This window comes from Rutidosis leptorrhynchoides, chromosome 3 (assembly GCF_046630445.1).
Source record: "Rutidosis leptorrhynchoides isolate AG116_Rl617_1_P2 chromosome 3, CSIRO_AGI_Rlap_v1, whole genome shotgun sequence".
NCBI lineage: Eukaryota > Viridiplantae > Streptophyta > Magnoliopsida > Asterales > Asteraceae > Rutidosis > Rutidosis leptorrhynchoides.
In genome coordinates this window covers 95,940,215-95,957,523 of record NC_092335.1, presented here as the reverse complement: position 1 = coordinate 95,957,523, position 17,309 = coordinate 95,940,215, and the positions used below count along the sequence as shown (strand labels likewise).

The 17,309-nt window shown below is 37.7% G+C and overlaps 2 protein-coding genes across 4 annotated transcripts; one reads left to right on the top strand and one right to left on the bottom strand.

Moving 5' to 3' along the window:
• Nucleotides 1–760: 760 nt before the first annotated feature.
• On the top strand, nucleotides 761–2,604 carry LOC139896523 (scarecrow-like protein 15). Its single transcript, XM_071879164.1, has one exon. It carries the CDS (start codon nucleotides 862–864, stop codon nucleotides 2,389–2,391), a length of 1,530 nt encoding a protein of 509 aa, XP_071735265.1. The 5' UTR covers nucleotides 761–861; the 3' UTR covers nucleotides 2,392–2,604.
• Nucleotides 2,605–2,793: 189 nt separating this feature from the next.
• On the bottom strand, nucleotides 2,794–9,434 carry LOC139896524 (uncharacterized). Of its 3 annotated transcripts, none has more exons than XM_071879165.1 (12): nucleotides 9,135–9,434; nucleotides 8,773–8,862; nucleotides 8,593–8,661; nucleotides 8,287–8,465; nucleotides 8,168–8,202; nucleotides 7,777–8,090; nucleotides 7,589–7,669; nucleotides 7,218–7,298; nucleotides 6,493–6,567; nucleotides 6,228–6,308; nucleotides 3,912–4,037; nucleotides 2,794–3,070 (listed from the first exon to the last, which is right to left on the bottom strand). In XM_071879165.1, the coding sequence occupies exons 2-12, from the start codon at nucleotides 8,854–8,856 to the stop codon at nucleotides 2,981–2,983; spliced, it is 1,215 nt and encodes a 404-aa protein (XP_071735266.1). In that variant the 5' UTR covers nucleotides 8,857–8,862; nucleotides 9,135–9,434; the 3' UTR covers nucleotides 2,794–2,980. The 3 variants fall into 3 exon arrangements, with proteins under 3 accessions (XP_071735266.1, XP_071735267.1, XP_071735268.1); XM_071879166.1 differs by having other exon boundaries at nucleotides 2,795–3,070; nucleotides 8,168–8,199; XM_071879167.1 differs by lacking the exons at nucleotides 2,794–3,070; nucleotides 3,912–4,037 and adding an exon at nucleotides 5,637–5,857.
• Between the last annotated feature and the right edge of the window lie 7,875 nt (nucleotides 9,435–17,309).

The following is a 17,309-nucleotide window of genomic DNA, read 5'->3' as shown; positions in this document are numbered from 1 at the left end:
TGAAGATACACTTCACCAAATTTATTTGATATTTTTCTGTTAATATAAATATAAAAATACTTTTTTTCATTTATAAAAAAGAAAAGTATTAAAAATAAATAACTAAATAATATGTGGGATGCGGTTGAAGTCCATTTTCGTGCCCATGCTGAATGACTCAAAACGCCTCACTCGAAGAGTTGTGAAAAGTTACAAGTAACACATCGTATCGAAAACGTTGCGTTTGCAAATGATCGATATACACCTGTACCTTGATCAGAGAAAAGAATATTTCTACAAACTCTGCCTAAACTAAAAAATTATCAGATTATTATATGTTGTTTAAACACGTTTATTAACTATGAGCGATTCTAGTTATATTCACTGTATCACAAACAACAAATTAATTTCACGTTTACGTTATAGGTCAACCCACTTAACTCTAAAAAGAAGCCAACCAAAAGAATCAACAAAAGCCTAAAGTAAACTCATCTTTCCACACTCAAATTTGTCAAACACAAAAGATATCATCATAACAAACTGTACCACATGAAATAAAACTTGTACATTACTTATGTTTTTTCACTTTTATATCACCACCAAAAGCAAAAGCCGTTATTTTTTTTATTAAAAAAAATATAAAAAAAACTTGACGATGAAGCTTCAATGATATTGTGCGATCAATCAATCTTCTCCTCACGCTCGTATTGTCAATTCATTGTCCCTAATTTCCATTAACATGGCCGTCCATACCCCACCACTTTCTATGGTTACAAAACCTCATCTTCATAACCTCAAATAACCCTCTTTCACCCCCAACTCAAATTTCATTCCATATTTTACAATTTACAAAACCTTTACTTATTGCATTACATTTGAGTAATGAAATTGCCCTTTGTTTCATCCCAAAACAATCTGAATTCACCTAACATCAAACAAGTTACTAGTGTTGCTGGTGGTGGTATCGTAAGTAATCGTTACGAACCGAAATCTGTACTCGACGTACAACGTAGTCCCACAAATTCGGCTGATCGTAATACTAGTAACGTTGTGTTTGATCAATTGGGGTTAGATAATAATAATAGTAATGAAAATGGAATGATTCATCAGTTTGAAGAATGGGATTCACTTATGAAAGAATTAGGGCTTCATGATGATTCTACTAAATCTGGTTATCCACTTGATCTTCCTGAACTGCCACCGATTCACACGGAATCGGCTGCACCGGCAACTGCTCTGTTCTTTCATTCCGATTTCGAGAATTTGAATCCGAATCTAAACGCGTTAGATTTCATCGATGATGAACCGAATAATAACGGGTATGATTACGTGGACGAGTTGATCCGAATAGCCGAGTGTTTCGAGACACGGTCTATTCAACTAGCTCAGGTGATTTTGGCGCGGCTCAATCAGCGGCTACGAGCGCCAACTGGAAAGCCGCTTCAACGAGCAGCTTTCTATTTCAAAGAAGCGCTTCAGTCGCTACTCACCGGTCCAACTCGGATGACTCAGTCCTCTTCTTCCTTGGAGATTGTACAAGCGATCAAAGCGTATAAAACGTTTTCCAACGTTTCTCCAATTCCTATGTTTTCGGACTTTACATCTAACCAAGCCATGCTGGAAGCTGTGGACGGTGCGATGATCGTCCACGTCATCGATTTCGACATCGGTTTAGGAGGTCATTTGGCGTCTTTCATGAAAGAAATTGCGGAGAAATCGGAATCGCGAAAGGTCCATTCTCCTGCGGTTAGAATAACCGCTATCGTCCCGGAAGAGTACGAAATGGAATCGAAGCTGATCAGAGAAAATCTATGGCAGTTCGCGCGTAATTTGAAGCTACGATTCGACATCGAGTTCGTTTCAACCAGAACTTTCGAATACTTATCGTTTAAATCGATTAAGTTTATGGAAGGAGAGAAGACAGCTGTTCTCCTCTCATCGACGGTGTTTCACCGTTTAGGCGCCGGTTTCGTAAACGACATGCGAGCAGTTTCGCCGCAAGTTGTCGTTTGCGTTGACGGTGAAGGAGCTATGGGAGGAGAACCGTCGTTCTTCCGGCAAACGGTGATCGACGGTCTCGAATTTTATTCGACTTTGTTAGAATCGTTGGAGGCGGCAAACGGTAGTGGTGGCGGAGGGAGTGACTGGATTAGGAAAATTGAGATGTTTGTGTTGCTGCCGAAGATAACGGCGGCGGTGGAAGCGTCCGGACGGCAGGTGCCGTCGTGGCATGAGGTGTTCGGTAGGGCGGGGATGAAGGCGGTGGGGATGAGTCAATTTGCTGACTTTCAAGCTGAGTGTTTACTGAAACGGGTACAGGTCAGGGGGTTCCACGTAGTGAAACGACAAGCGGAGATGGTGCTTTGTTGGCATGATAGGCCGCTTGTTGCCACGTCAGCATGGAGGTTTTAGTTACATGAAGTATGAATTTAGTTGAATATATTTGAATACTCCTACTATTCTAGGGCTTTTTTTTTTTTTTTTTTTTTTTTTTTGCATTTTCCTTTTTGGGATATTGTGATAAATAAAGTTAATATATTTGGGGACTATGGGTTAATTTGTGGTGTAATACTGTGTAAGTGTATAACTAGTGTGGTAGATAAGGAAGTATATTTGATGTATTTACTTGCAAATTAGTCACCAGGAATTAGAGTAGTGGATGAATCTTTAGAGGCTAATATTTGTCTGCTACCACTAAACACAAACAGAAGCATCACTTAACATAATGGGTCGTTTTGGTGACGAAATAAGCGATTCACTGAAACTAAACAGTAGAAAAAAACAGTCGAAAGATGCTTCAACTTCTGGCAAAAATATTACCATTACCCATGAAAAAATGTGGGAAATGACCAATATGTATGCGAGCTTAAGCTGCTGATTAATGATGTTAACGATCGAGTTTCATCAATGAATCCTAAAGTCGGCTTGTTTTAAATACCACCAAATGAATTTCTACCTAAATTTCTAAGTGTAGTAACTAAATGGTCTGACCGTCACATTCTTAATCCTCACCTTCATCATCCGCTTGCAATTGAATATGTCCGTCGAGTTTCAACACAGCATCAGGTTCGCAATGCTTGTTTAGCTTATCCTGTTCAACCAATACAAACTATCAATGTTTCGCAACACCGCCAAAACAAAAGGATAATGCTAAACAAAAATAGGATTATAAAGGGTAACTGAAAGCGGTCTGAGTTCACTATTTTCAAATTTTCACAATAATGTGTTCAATAGGATTATATAAACTATATCATTAGATTTTCAACTAATAATTGTTTTCAACGGAGTATAAGATAGTATAAGCATTTTTTTTATACAATTTGGGCAACTTTGGAACCATTCTTTTTTTTGAACGGCTGGTTAGTTGGTTACTGAATCACGCACCCGAAGGAGGAAACCCACTCTCGAATCTTCGCACAACCTTATTTCAGGAGGTGAACCCGACCGGTTTTGTCTGAGGACCCCACCCACCAGAAGTGGAATGGTGATTCAGCCATATGAGAGAAAACCTCCCCTCCCAGGATTCGAACCTGCACCACTAGGTGGATACAAACTCTGCACAACAGGGAGTGGCCACTTTGGAACCATTCTTATTTTAGCTAAAAAACATATTTGACCCGTTTTGAGATAAATCCGACGTAGTAGTTGCAGTGGTGGAACTTGAACCCAGAACCAAATGGGACCGGTGTAAAAATTTAATAAATTTTTAATTTTCAGCAGGGGTAAACATTAAAAAAAAAAACCTTATTTTTTGGCTTTACACTAAAAAAATTTAGTGTAAAAAATTTTTTCCCCCTTAAATCCAGGTGGGGCGGATACCCCCTTTGGGTAACCTTATGTTCCGCCACTGAGTAGTCGGGTCGAGATGTCAAAATTCACGAAAAGTGATGTAGTATTCACATATGCGTATGAAATTAGTTGTTTAAATATACCTTCATAGAATTGTTTTCAGATGTAAGCTTCTTGCATTGCTCAGCAAGCCTTTGCAACTCATCTTTGAGATTGCCATTCTCATTGCTGAGCACCTGAACTCTTACGATTAGCTTGTCACACTCGGCCTGCGCACATGTTATAAAATTACAACTATAGTTCAGTCTTTCAGATACTCAAGTCTGCATCATACTATGCAATTACACATCACAAACAAAAATTATACTAAATGAACCCATGCATTACACGACAATTGTATAAATTAGTTTTCGATAACGTTAGTATTGATACTGATCAAATGTATAATACAATTACAATGAAAAAACTCTTTATTATCGATAACATTAATACTGATTAATTATTTGATTATTAAATTATTTGATTGTTTATTTATATTTTATATTAAGTTATATACTCGAGTTTTATTTAAATAAAATAAGTTTATTCGTTCATTAGTTAGAACGGATTTTTTGATGAAGATCGTTGTAGTTTGTGAGAAAGATTTGTTAAGTTTGCATTTTATGAGTCATATACAACCTATACAACCTAAATAGGAGGAAATATATGACCCAACTTATTTAGAAAATGAAAAAATGGACGAAAATTGTTGAAGTTTGGATTTAATGAGTCAAGTACAACCTAAAAAGAAGAATATATAGGATTAATTCATTTAAAAAAGGAAAAAATTGACGAAAATTTTTTAAGTGACGCATGGCATAATTTAACCGGAAAGTGACACGTCAGCATATTGCACATGATTTATATATATATATATATATATATATATGTGTGTGTGGCTCTAGCTATTGAGCCGACAGCAGCGTCGATTTATTGGCGACTTGACTGACTCTTAGAGCCTAAAGCAAACTTCAGGCAGGATTTAAAACCCATGAAAATTTGATTTTACCATTTTCATGGCGTCTCAATTTTATTTTTAATTTAATTTTGTTTTTTAATTTTTTTTTCCTACTTATTGGCCGGAGGTCCACTCAGAAGCAATCTCTCTATCCGTCGAATAGAGAGAGGGATGACTTTCTCTACTTTTGAGAGTGTTTTTCACACTGGGTGGAGAATTGACTTGTCTTTATTCTCGGATAGGGGAAGGATTGTCTACATCTCACCTCCCCCATACACCACTTATGTGGTATTGGGTTTTGTTGTTGTATATATATATATATATATATATATATATATATATATATATATATATATATATATATATATATATATATATATATATATATATATATATATAGACACACACACACACATACTCTCTTTCAATAGCTAAATTCTAAGAGTGTTGCAAAAGTACAACATGCTAACCAATATTATGATAATAACTATGCTAACCACTATTACGATAATAACTAGATTATTGACCCGAAAATACACGGTTTGATAAATTTATTTATCATAATATCATTCAACAAATTTTATAAAGAGAAGTATTTGATATGATTATGATTATATACAACCTATCTCATTTAATGATTAATATAAGACATAATAATTTGAACATAATGAAGTGAAACTATAGTTCTAGTGCAGTTAATAACTTGTTACATATAATGCATATCATTTCAATATAGAACTATCTTAAATAAACATATTGTACAATTTAAGTCGGTGGGCCAAAGAAATAAGTATCACGTAGTACATTTTATTCGAAGTAGAGTTTATTATTTCAAATATACTTTTATGAGAAACCATAAACTTGAGACCATATTTGATTTTGCTTTATTAGTGAGGAGGAATACTCGATCAAAACAAATTAAAGTAATACTTACATGTATAAAAACTTATATACAAAAAAGATTCAAAATAAAGTTAATAAAAATAACCTATTTTGAAATCTTAAATTCAAAATTCAAATAGAAATTATCAACTCCAAGCCTTTAAACGACATTAACTTTTTCTATGCTGACCCATTAAATGACATCCCAACCTTGGACAAATAGTATATAGTATGAATATGAATGAATATGAATATGAATATGAATATGAATATGAATATGAATGAATATGAATATGAATATGAATATGAATGAATATGAATATGAATGAATATGAATATGAATATGAATATTAATATGAATATGAATATGAATAACAGTTTATGAATAAAAAAAAATAATTATAATAATATTTATTATTACTACTATTATTATTTTTTTATTTTTTTTTGAAAAGCTTTATTATTATTAAATTATTAACAACTATTATTAATTACTATTATTATTTTATAATTTATTTTTATTATCAATGTGCACGGCTAATTAAGTTATAAAAAGCTATGATCAAGAAGTATAAGATACCTGCTTGCGTAGTCTCGAATGATGAGCTGCCTCCCTGTTGGATTGCTTTCTTCTCTGTCTCTTCAGTTCCCACGTATCTTGCTGAGTGATAATTGCAACAATCATAAGTTTTCATATTCAAATCTTGTGTGGCTGGGTTTAGAAACGGTCACAGACTATTCCGGATAGGCTGCATTAAAGTATAAAATTCTCACCCTCCCGGGTAACCTATTATCCGTGGGTATGGCTAAGTAACTTTGAAAACCTATTATTAAGAAGTTTGTACCTGAGCAATCAATTTCTGAACTGCCTCTCTGTTAGATTGCTTTCTTATCTGCCTCTTCAGTTCCCGCTCATCTTTCTGAGTAATAATTGCAGTAATCATAAGGTCGCATGTTCAAATCTTGGGGTGGACAGGGAAGGGTTTGAAAAACACTAATAGACTATTTTGGATATGCGCAGCAGCAGCAGCAGCAGCAGCAGCAGCAGCAGCAGCAGCAGCAGCAGCAGCAGCAGCAGCAGCAGCAGCAGCAGCAGCAGCAGCAGCAGCAGCAGCAGCAGCAGCAGCAGCAGCAGCAGCAGCAGCAGCAGCAGCAGCAGCAGCAGCAGCAGCAGCAGCAGCAGCAGCAGCAGCAGCAGCAGCAGCAGCAGCAGCAGCAGCAGCAGCAGCAGCAGCAGCAGCAGCAGCAGCAGCAGCAGCAGCAGCAGCAGCAGCAGCAGCAGCAGCAGCAGCAGCAGCAGCAGCAGCAGCAGCAGCAGCAGCAGCAGCAGCAGCAGCAGCAGCAGCAGCAGCAGCAGCAGCAGCAGCAGCAGCAGCAGCAGCAGCAGCAGCAGCAGCAGCAGCAGCAGCAGCAGCAGCAGCAGCAGCAGCAGCAGCAGCAGCAGCAGCAGCAGCAGCAGCAGCAGTATTATTATTATTATTATTATTATTATTATTATTATTATTATTATTATTATTATTCGTGTGCACGGCTAATTAATTTTGAAAAGCCATCATCAAGTATACGGTACCTGCTTGCGTAGTCTCAATTTTTTAGCTGCCTCTCTGTTGGCTTGCTTTCTTTTCTGTCTTCTCAGTTCCCGCTCATCTTGCTGAGTCATAATTGCAGCAATCATAAGGTTTAAAATTCAAATCTTCGTTGGCCAGGGAAGGGATTAGAAATGGTTACAGACTGTTTCGGATCAACTGTGTACGTCAGAGTAAAAAGATATTCACCCTCCCAGATAACCCGAACAATGGAAACCTCATAACTTTATTATTATTATATTATTATTATTATTATTATTATTATTATTATTATTATTATTATTATTATTATTATTATTATCTGTGTGCACAGCTAATTAATTTTAAAAAGCTATCATCAAGAAGTATATGGCACCTGCTTGCGCAATCTTAATTTTTGAGCTGCCACCCTGATGGATTGCTTTGTTTTCTGTCTCTTCAGTTCCCACTCATTTTGCTGAATGATAATTGCAGCAATCATAAATTCATAATTGCAGGTATATGTCGAAAGTTTTATTACAAGTTTTAGATTTTTGCCAATAGATGTCTGAACTTCATTCATACCTGCGTACATTGATCAGGAATCATATCATCTCGTCCCATTATTGGTGATGGAATCGTTTGTTGAGAAACATCACAACAACTTGGTTGCATCTCCACATCTATGTTGCCTGATGGTATCATTTGTTGAGGAACATCACAAGAATTTGGTTGCATTTCTACATCTACGTTGCCTGTATCCATTATTGGTGATATAATCGTTTGTTGAGAAACATCACAAGAATTTGGTTGCATTTCCAAATCTACGTTGCTTGGAGCGGGATTCCACAAGTCTATCCACATATTTAAATCGCCAGCAGTAGCTGATATATGATTGGCTGCCGATAAAATACGAATTACACATAGTACTAAGAGTCAAAAGACGCAGAGAACATAAGGTCGTCGTGTCAATTACCATTTGAAGAACCATCATGCTCACTCTCCACACTGCTAATATTCCAATTCAAATTTATAATCAATAACACACGAATTAATGGTAAAACAAAAATAAAATAAAATATTAGTTCTACAAACCTTTGGGTAGAGGTACCGTGATTCCCTGAACTTGATGCCGCCTTCCCGCCCTCTCCATTCCTGGAAGGAAACACATTTTCATTTCCTAAACTAACCTTGTACTTTATCTTTCGGCCCCTTTTCTTCCCATGACTCGCCTTCGGCTCCATTTCTACAACTGGCTGTGCAGCGCTTGGAGTCTACATAAATTATTATCATGGAAGTGAAAAGTGAAAACTGAACATAATTATAATAATTATTATTATTTTTATGATCCGTGCACGGCTGATTAATTTTGAAAAGCTATCATCAAGAAGTATACGGTACCTGCTTGCGCAGTCTCAATTTTTGAGCTGTCTGCTTTCTTTTCTGTCTCTGCAGTTCCCGCTCATCTTGCTGAGTGACAACGGCAGAAATAATATATTTATAATTGATGGGTTACTAGGATGTAAAGTAAGTATGATTATGATTTTTACGTAATTCAATAGTGAAAATGTAAATGATCACCATTGCCATGCCAGAGTGAGCATAAACTCTGGCTGGGGGATATAAAGCAGGGTATGGAATCGGAGTACCATATGGAGGCATCATAGCAGGCTGAAATAAGTTACATAAGCATAAATTTAAAATAAATAAATTAGTACATTTACAAGAGACTGGAATAAGTTACATATACGCAGTGGCGGAACATAGGGTAGCCCAAAGGGTACCGGCCCCACCTGGATTTAGGGGAAAAAAAGAATTTACACTAATTTTCTTTTACCAAGAAATAAGCATTTTTTTAGTGTTTACCCCCTGTCACTAGTTTCGCCCCACCTGTGTTCGGGTTCAAGTCCCGACGTTGCATATACGTCAGCATAGATGATCACCTGGCCGCTCCATATGTAAGGATTAGGAGTTGGAGGTGAAATGTTTGACCCATTAAACGGTGGCCTGACTGCACCAGCATAGTAAGCCTAGCCAAAAAATGCACAAACCTGTAAAATATTTATTTCGAATATTCATTACTATTTGCTAACCATTTGTTTCTATAACGTACCATTACAAAGTTTAACCAATACTCATATGAAGGTGGATTAGCTTCCTGAACATAAACAAACAAAAGAATAAGATAACTAATAAGTTAATAAGTTGTTCAGCCAAATTTATAAGAAAACCTGACTTACGGTCGGTTTAGAATGATTAGCAGCTGAGCTCCCTTCACGAGCTCCCATGCCATCCACAGCTTAAATTTTTTGACACATATTATAAATTATGTTATTTTTCAAGATTCCGACAACGTAATTCCTGGTGGGTTCGTTTGGAATTTGGATCTTTCTATATTTCATTTTATAATATTCAACTGACAGAAGTTAATTAGTTTGTGATATAATCGTTCCTTAATATATAGTCACGTTATCGCCAAATAAAAATCGAAATCTTTTGATACTTCATCTGCTGTAAACGAACACCCTTCGGTTATTGTATCTTCATACCTCTATGATTCATAGTTATAAAATTTATTTAGAATTTAGTATTAAGTTTCTAGTGTGTAACTAATTTGTTACTACTTCATAATATATGGTTAAGGGTATAAATATTGGTATACAGTTTACAACCTCAAAACTATAATAACTATCAAGCATCAAAATATCATAAAGGCAACTCATTTACTGTACAATATAAAGTACATAGTACTTCATAGTTGATTGTCTTTATAATTAAATTTGAATACAAAATATACTTTCCTGTACAGAAAAATAAATAATACAGTACAAATTTGGAGCCCTAATTTGAATTCATGTCCGCACACTTACAAAACCACCTACAAATAGTAACAATTGACGAAAAATACAAAATACAAAATACAAAATTAAACTAAAAACATAACCACAATAGAGAAATAAATGAAACAAATATCAATGGAAGTATAGTGATTATATATATATCTTACTTCAAACAAAATGAGTACTGCTGGTTGTCCTCTGTAGTAGAACTTCAAAATTTCGAATCGGAAAACACTAAAAAAAGGATTGGTTGCTTCTGCTAATCGGCGGGAGAAGGCCGCCGTGAGAGGGCGGTGGTCCGGTAGGACTGGTGAGATGGAAAGGGGTGAGGTTAAGAGATGACACGTAATGTGAAAAATGGTTACAGGTGTCAACAATAGAGTGGAAAATATGACGGAGGCACCAAAGTTTATTTTTTTTTTCTTTTTTCTTTTTTCTTTTTTCTTGTTTTCAAAAAACCATAAAACTTTATACAGCGTGTTACTGATTATACGAGTTCATCAAAAATATGAAACCGCTAAAAACATACAAATACCTAACTATCAAACTAAATAAAACGATCAATCTAACGAAAACTCAAGACAAGACAATACAATACAACGACAAAAGACCAAAACCTTGCTAAGGAACAAAGTAACTAATCTACTCAACGGGCGGAAGATTTGAATCCATCTAAAACAATAAAACAACAATTGAAAAGGGTTCATCGAACTCATAAATTCACTGAATTGTTCCCTATCGGCTCATGTACGAGCTCAAGCCCGAGATCAAATAACCAAAGCTTACTTCAATTGGTAAATTCTATCTCATTTTTTATTGCTAGCACAATAAACATGTTATGTATTCAATTGTTTTACGCTATGTAGAGATTGCGGATAAAATTTTTGGCCCGGTGTAACATCCTCAGACAGGGCTTAGATGTAAGATGACTATTTTGCCCTTAGGCATAATTGTGTAGTTAATTATGCTTTTATTTTAGTTGAATAGTTTATACTATTTTATTATTTGATTAAGACCATTTTGTAACAAGGGTCACAGAACATGTTCGTTTATTTAATTTGGACTCCGTTAGAGCAGTCAAATTAAGTACGAAAATTATTAGATAACTGGTAAATACCCGTGTGTGATGGGGTATGGTATTTAACCCACATATATAAGCTTTATTCAGCTCATTTCCTTCATTTTTCTTGAATCTTCTAAAATTATCCCGTACCTAACACTTTCACCACTTGAAAACCCTAATCTCTATATCTTGATTTGGAGCTTAAATTGTGTTTGAAATCGTTTTTCTTGTGTCATTGTGAGTCTATCAAGGTAAGAATTGCGTGATTTCATGTCCAAATCAGTGTTTTATTTAGGTTTGATACTAGGTTTTTGATAAATGTGATTTTGGTGTCTTGATGCTTAATTTGATATTGATTTGGCTCAAAACTTGTGGGTTTATACTACTAAATGTTTTGTGTACAAGTTATAAGTGGTTTTGAGGTCAAAAACAGGTTCAAGATTGAGATTTGGGTGATTTTGGTGCGAAACACGTCAGTTTCTGCTGCTGCTGCACGAAGAACACAACCGTACGGTTGCAGCTTGCAACCGCACGGGTACATGGTGCAACCGTACGGGTACATAGTGTAACCGTACGGATGCAGTGGTGTGGTGCAACCGGGCAAAAAGAGTGTAACCGTACGGACGCACTATGCAACCGTACGGATGGACTTGCAACCGTACGGATGCATGTGCAACCGTACGGATGTAGATCAGTGATGCATTGTTGTTTAATTTAGCTGTTTTCTAGCCGTTATGCTGTCCGCGTGACTTATGATAATCAGGATGTAAATTCTAAAAATGCATAAGTGTTAGGTGGACTTTTAGTGACACTTTTGTTACTAATTTACTGTACTGTGCTGCTTTGTGCTAACAGACAGAAACTAACTTGATTTGCCTTATGTTCAGGTGACAAGAATAAGGAAGCCGCTCAGTGATAGATTATCTGAGCTAGTTGCCGGTATTCGGTAAGTGGGTCTATCTCCGGATAGAGTATTAAGTAGCTGACACGCTACTTGTTCAGACTCTTTATACTTATGTTTATATCTATTATGAATACCATATGTAGTTAGATATTGTCATGCTAGTTAGGACGACTGCATGACTGATTATCTGTGATCTTATGTGCGCACTGTTAGTTGGACACCAACCGAGGCGGCAAGGTTGGGAACCCACCGAGGCGGCAAGGTAGGGTTGATGTGAGGTCGACCGTGGTAGCCTGGTCGGGTCATGATGTTACTGATTGTTCAGTATAGCATAGAAGGACGCATGTGTTGCGTTTGGACGGTTATGCTGTGGAATCAGTAAAGCGGACTATCGGTAGACTGTAGCCTGATCAGCTAAGTCGTGTGCTGGTACAAGCCGCCGATCCTCATATTATCAGTTGTTGTTGTATGCTAGTTCAGGACGTTAGCATATATGTGACCCTTGCATGTTCAGTTGCTTATGCTTAGTCTGTTAAATAGTATCTATTCACTTATCAGTTGTGCTAATTCCCCCACATTTCCACCCCTGCAGGTTTAGGTACTGCTGATTAGAACGGGTGTTGTGGACGGGTTGAAGAAATGTTTGACTATAAGCTAAACTCTGATGTTTTCTGATTTTGTAATGTTTTTAAGTAACACCGTCGTTTTGAAATATTGTAATAAAGTTAACTATGGTTTGTAAACATTAACCAGGATTATTTTAGTAATTAAATGTACTTCCGCTGTGATAAAAAAAATCAGGGTGTTACAACTTGGTATCAGAGCGTGGTTTAGCAGCAAGTACGTGCGCGTATTTGTTTCTAAACCCTGAGTTAAGTCAAACATGTCCGTGGAAAGGGGGCTAAGTGAATGCAGGATGTTGTACATGTTAGTGTTTAATAACTAACAGTTATCCACTAAGCTTTTGTGCAAGTGTTGTGTAGCACAGATGGCAGATAACAGGGATGTGAACGCTTCAAACCCGATCCACCCCGGAACGTTCAGTGCTCCAGATGTGGAGGATGAGGCAGAGGTTTACGATGCTGATTATGTGCATGAGCTTGAAAGTAAGTTTAAGGAAGCTCAGAAAAAGATTGCTGAGCTTGAGTTAGCTAGACATTTGGGTAATGAGGATACACCGCCAGGTTTTGCCACTGCACAGTCGCATACCGTATCACAGATAAACCAGAACCAGTATCAATACCCATTCCAGAATCAATTCCCTCAATACATCACGCCACCACAGATCAACTACCAGTACTCAAACCCAATGATGATGAACCAAGTTCAGCCACCCATATACCAATAACCATTTCCACAACAGTAATTCCAACAACAATACCAGCCACCAAAAAGATGCACCTTTAAACAATTCAGAGATTGTGGACCATCTTCGTTCTCGGTAAGTTCTGACCCATCTATGACTCTCAATTGGTTAAGGGAGGTTGAAAATGCATTTGAGGCTTGTCAGTGTGAGCCAGAATTAAAGGTGACTTATGCGAGCAGGTTGTTGAAAGATAGAGCAATGGTGTGGTGGGATTCTATAATAGCTAGTGTCCCTCCAGAGCAAGTTAGAATGATTACTTGGGAACAGTTTTATGCGAAGGTATGTGAACAGTACTGTAATGTGTTCGATATGAACAGAATCAAGTTGGAGTTCCTAGAAATGCGGATGACACCGCAGATGTCAATTGATGAGGTGATTGAGAAATACATGGATAAGTTAAGGTTTGTGCAACAATGGGTGCCTGATGAACAATCAAGAATCCAGCACTTGTGAATATGATCTTGCCGGAATACAGGACGTTTGGGAGGTCCACACCGACGTTATCTCAGGCTTTTGTGATGGAAAAGATGGTAGAAAGTGATGTTAGAGCAGCGAGGGGTGTGAATATAGGGAATATGGTACCGCAGGGTGGTCAAACTACCAGTCTGTCAAGTTCGAGGTCTAAGAAACCGTTTGAATTTAGACAAAAGGGTAAAGGTAACCAAAAAAGTTCAGGGTCTGGTTTTAGTAAGAGAGAATGGTGTAAGGGTTGTAACTCTTCTCACAGTGGGCAGTGTTCAGAGGCAATGATAAGGTGTTTAAGATGTGGTATGGTAGGTCATGAATCTCAGGGGTGTTCCTTCAGGGAGAATGTGTGTTGGAGTTGTCATCAGCCGGGTCACCGTTCAGCAATTTGTCAGGCGTCAAAGGGCGCAAGTTCTGGGGCAGGGTCAGCGGCGCGTTCGACATCTGTCGGGTGTTCCACAGCCTCAAGTGGACAGAAGAGAAAGAACCTGCCGAGTGCGAAATCCAGGGCCTTTCAGATGACAGTTGAGGCCGCAACTAATAATGATGACGTCATAACCGGTATGTTCTTGATCAACTCAATACCTGTTAGAGTATTGTTTGATTCGAGTGCAAATAGGACGTTTATGTCTATAGATTTCTTTACTATGTTACGGTTACCTGCTACTGTGCTGTCTGAGCCTGTTAGAGTAGAAGTAGCGGATGGTAAGACGGTTCCAGCCACAACGTATGTGTCTAGAGCTATTATAGAAATTGATAGTAGACCGCTTGCTATGTCCTGTTTAGTGTTGCCTATCCCAAGCTTTGACGTAGTGTTAGGGATGAACTGGATGAGCCCGCATAAGGCCCACATTAAGTGTGATAAGAAGATTGTGACTTTCTGTTTGACCGATGGAACCCGTATTGTGGCCCGAGGGGAACGAAGTGGGTTCAGTTTTCCATTGATCTATATGATGAAGGCGAAGAAATCTCTTTCTAAGGGGTGTGAGTCTTTTATGGCTTATGTTATTGATGCTAAGATAGAGAAGAGATCTATGACTGATATTCCGGTGGTTTCGGAATTTCCTGAGGTATTTCCTGATGAGTTACCGGGGTTGCCGCCGGTAAGAGAAGTAGAGTATAAGGTTGAGTTGGTTCGGGAACAACTCCAGTAGCTAAGGCTCCTTATAGGTTAGCACCTTCTAAAATCAGAGAGATGATGTCTCAGATACAAGAATTGTTAGACAGAGGGTTTATAAGACTGAGTTCTTCGCCGTGGGGTGCGTTGGTGTTATTTGTAAAGAAGAAAGATGGTACTCTGAGAATGTGTATAGATTATCGAGGATTGAATAAGAGAACGTTTAAGAATAAGTATCCGTTACCTATAATCGATGATCTGTTCGATCAGCTTCAGGGTGCGTCGTATTTCTTGAAAATATATCTTAGATCCGGGTATCATCGGGTTCGGGCTGCAGAATCAGATATACCGAAGACAGCTTTCAGAACGATATATGGGCATTACGAGTTCTTGGTTATGCCATTTGGGTTAACAAATGCTCCGACAGTCTTCATGGATCTGATGAACGGGGTTTGTAAACCGTATTTAGATCAGTTTGTTATTGTGTTTTTCGATGATATATTGGTGTATTCAAAGACGGAGACTGAACATGCGACACATATTCGATTAGTGTTAGAGTTATTAAAGAAAGAGCAGTTATACGCTAAGTTCTCGAAGTGTGAGTTTTGGCTTCGAGAGGTGCAGTTTCTGGGTCATGTTATCTGTGAGGCAGGTATTAAAGTGGATCCGTCGAAAATAGAAGCGGTAATGGGTTGGAATTCACCGAAGACGCCGACAGAAGTTAAGAGTTTCTTGGGTCTTGCGGGTTATTATCCCCGATTTATAAAAGATTTTTCTAAAATAGCGGGTCCGTTGACTAAATTGACCAGAAAAGACGTAAGTTTTCGATGGAGTGACCAACAAGAACAGGCTTTTCAGACGCTCAAACAGTTGTTGTGTCAAGCTCCAGTGTTAGCATTACCAGAGGGTTCAGATGACTTCGTGGTTTATTGTGATGCATTAATTGCCAGATTAGGGTGTGTACTGATGCAGAGAGATAAAGTTATCGCGTACGCTTCTCATCAGTTAAAGACACACGCACTTAATTATCCGGTTCATGATTTAGAGATGGCTGCAGTGGTATTTGCATTGAAGCTTTGGAGACATTACTTATACGGTACAAAGTGTGTGATATGTACAGACCATAAGAGCCTCCAGGTATATTTTCACGCAGAAAGAACTGAATATGCGACAGAGACGGTGGATTGAGCTTTTAAAAGATTTCGATTGTGAAATAAATTATCATCTGGGCAAAGCAAATGTTGTTGCCGATGCTTTAAGTCGTAAGAAAACTGTGGAGACTGTGAAATTTATGAGAATTGAAATAGTTTCAGACCTTATCGAGCAGATAAGACTAGTTCAAGCTCAAGCTTTATTAGAGGATAATTTAAAGACCGTATTGATGAAAAAAATAAAAGACCAATTGACTAACGATTTCCGTGGACTTAAGATGTTTAAGAACCGAAATTAGGTGCATATGCTTGGAGATTTAAGGAAATTAATCTTAAATGAAGCACACAAATCAAGATTGAACGTCCATCCGGGTAGTACCAAGATGTATAATGATTTAAAGCCGAGGTATTGGTGGCCTACGATGAAGAAAAAAGTTACTCAGTTGGTAGAAAAGTGTCATATTTGTGCTCAAGTTAAAGCCGAACACCAGAAACCCTATGGTTCTTTACAGCAGTTGAAAATTCTAGAGTAGAAATGGGATCATATTATGATGGATTTTGTAACCAAATTACCTAAATCTCAGAAAGTTAATGATATGATATGGGTAATTGTTGATCGACTGACGAAGAGTGCACAATTCTTAGCAACAAAAGAGACAGCTTCGTTGAGTACTTTGGCAGAGTTGTACTTAAAAGAGATAGTTAGTTGACATGGGGTTCCATTGTCTATCATATCCGACAGGGATTCTAGATTTGTGTCTAACTTCTGGAACAGTTTCCAGAAAAGTTTGGGAACGAATGTAAATCTGAGTACAACATATCATCCACAGACCGACGGTCAGAGTGAGCGTAATACAGACACTAGAGGATATGCTTAGGTCCTGTGTGTTAGAGTACGGTGGTCCGTGGGATATACATTTACCTTTAATCGAGTTCGCCTACAACAACACTTACCATTGGAGTATTGGTATGCCGCCTTATGAGATGTTATATGGTCGCAAATGTAGAACGCTGACTTGTTGGTTAGAAGCCGGAGAGAAACAGTTTGCAGGTCCAGAATTAGTTCAGATAACAGCCGACAACGTAGCGATAGCACGTGAAAAGTTGAAAGCGGCACGTGACATAAAGAAAATGTATGCCGATCCACGTAGATATCCAGTAAACTTTGAGGTGGGTGATCGTGTTTACTTGAAAGTTTTGCCGTGGAAGGGT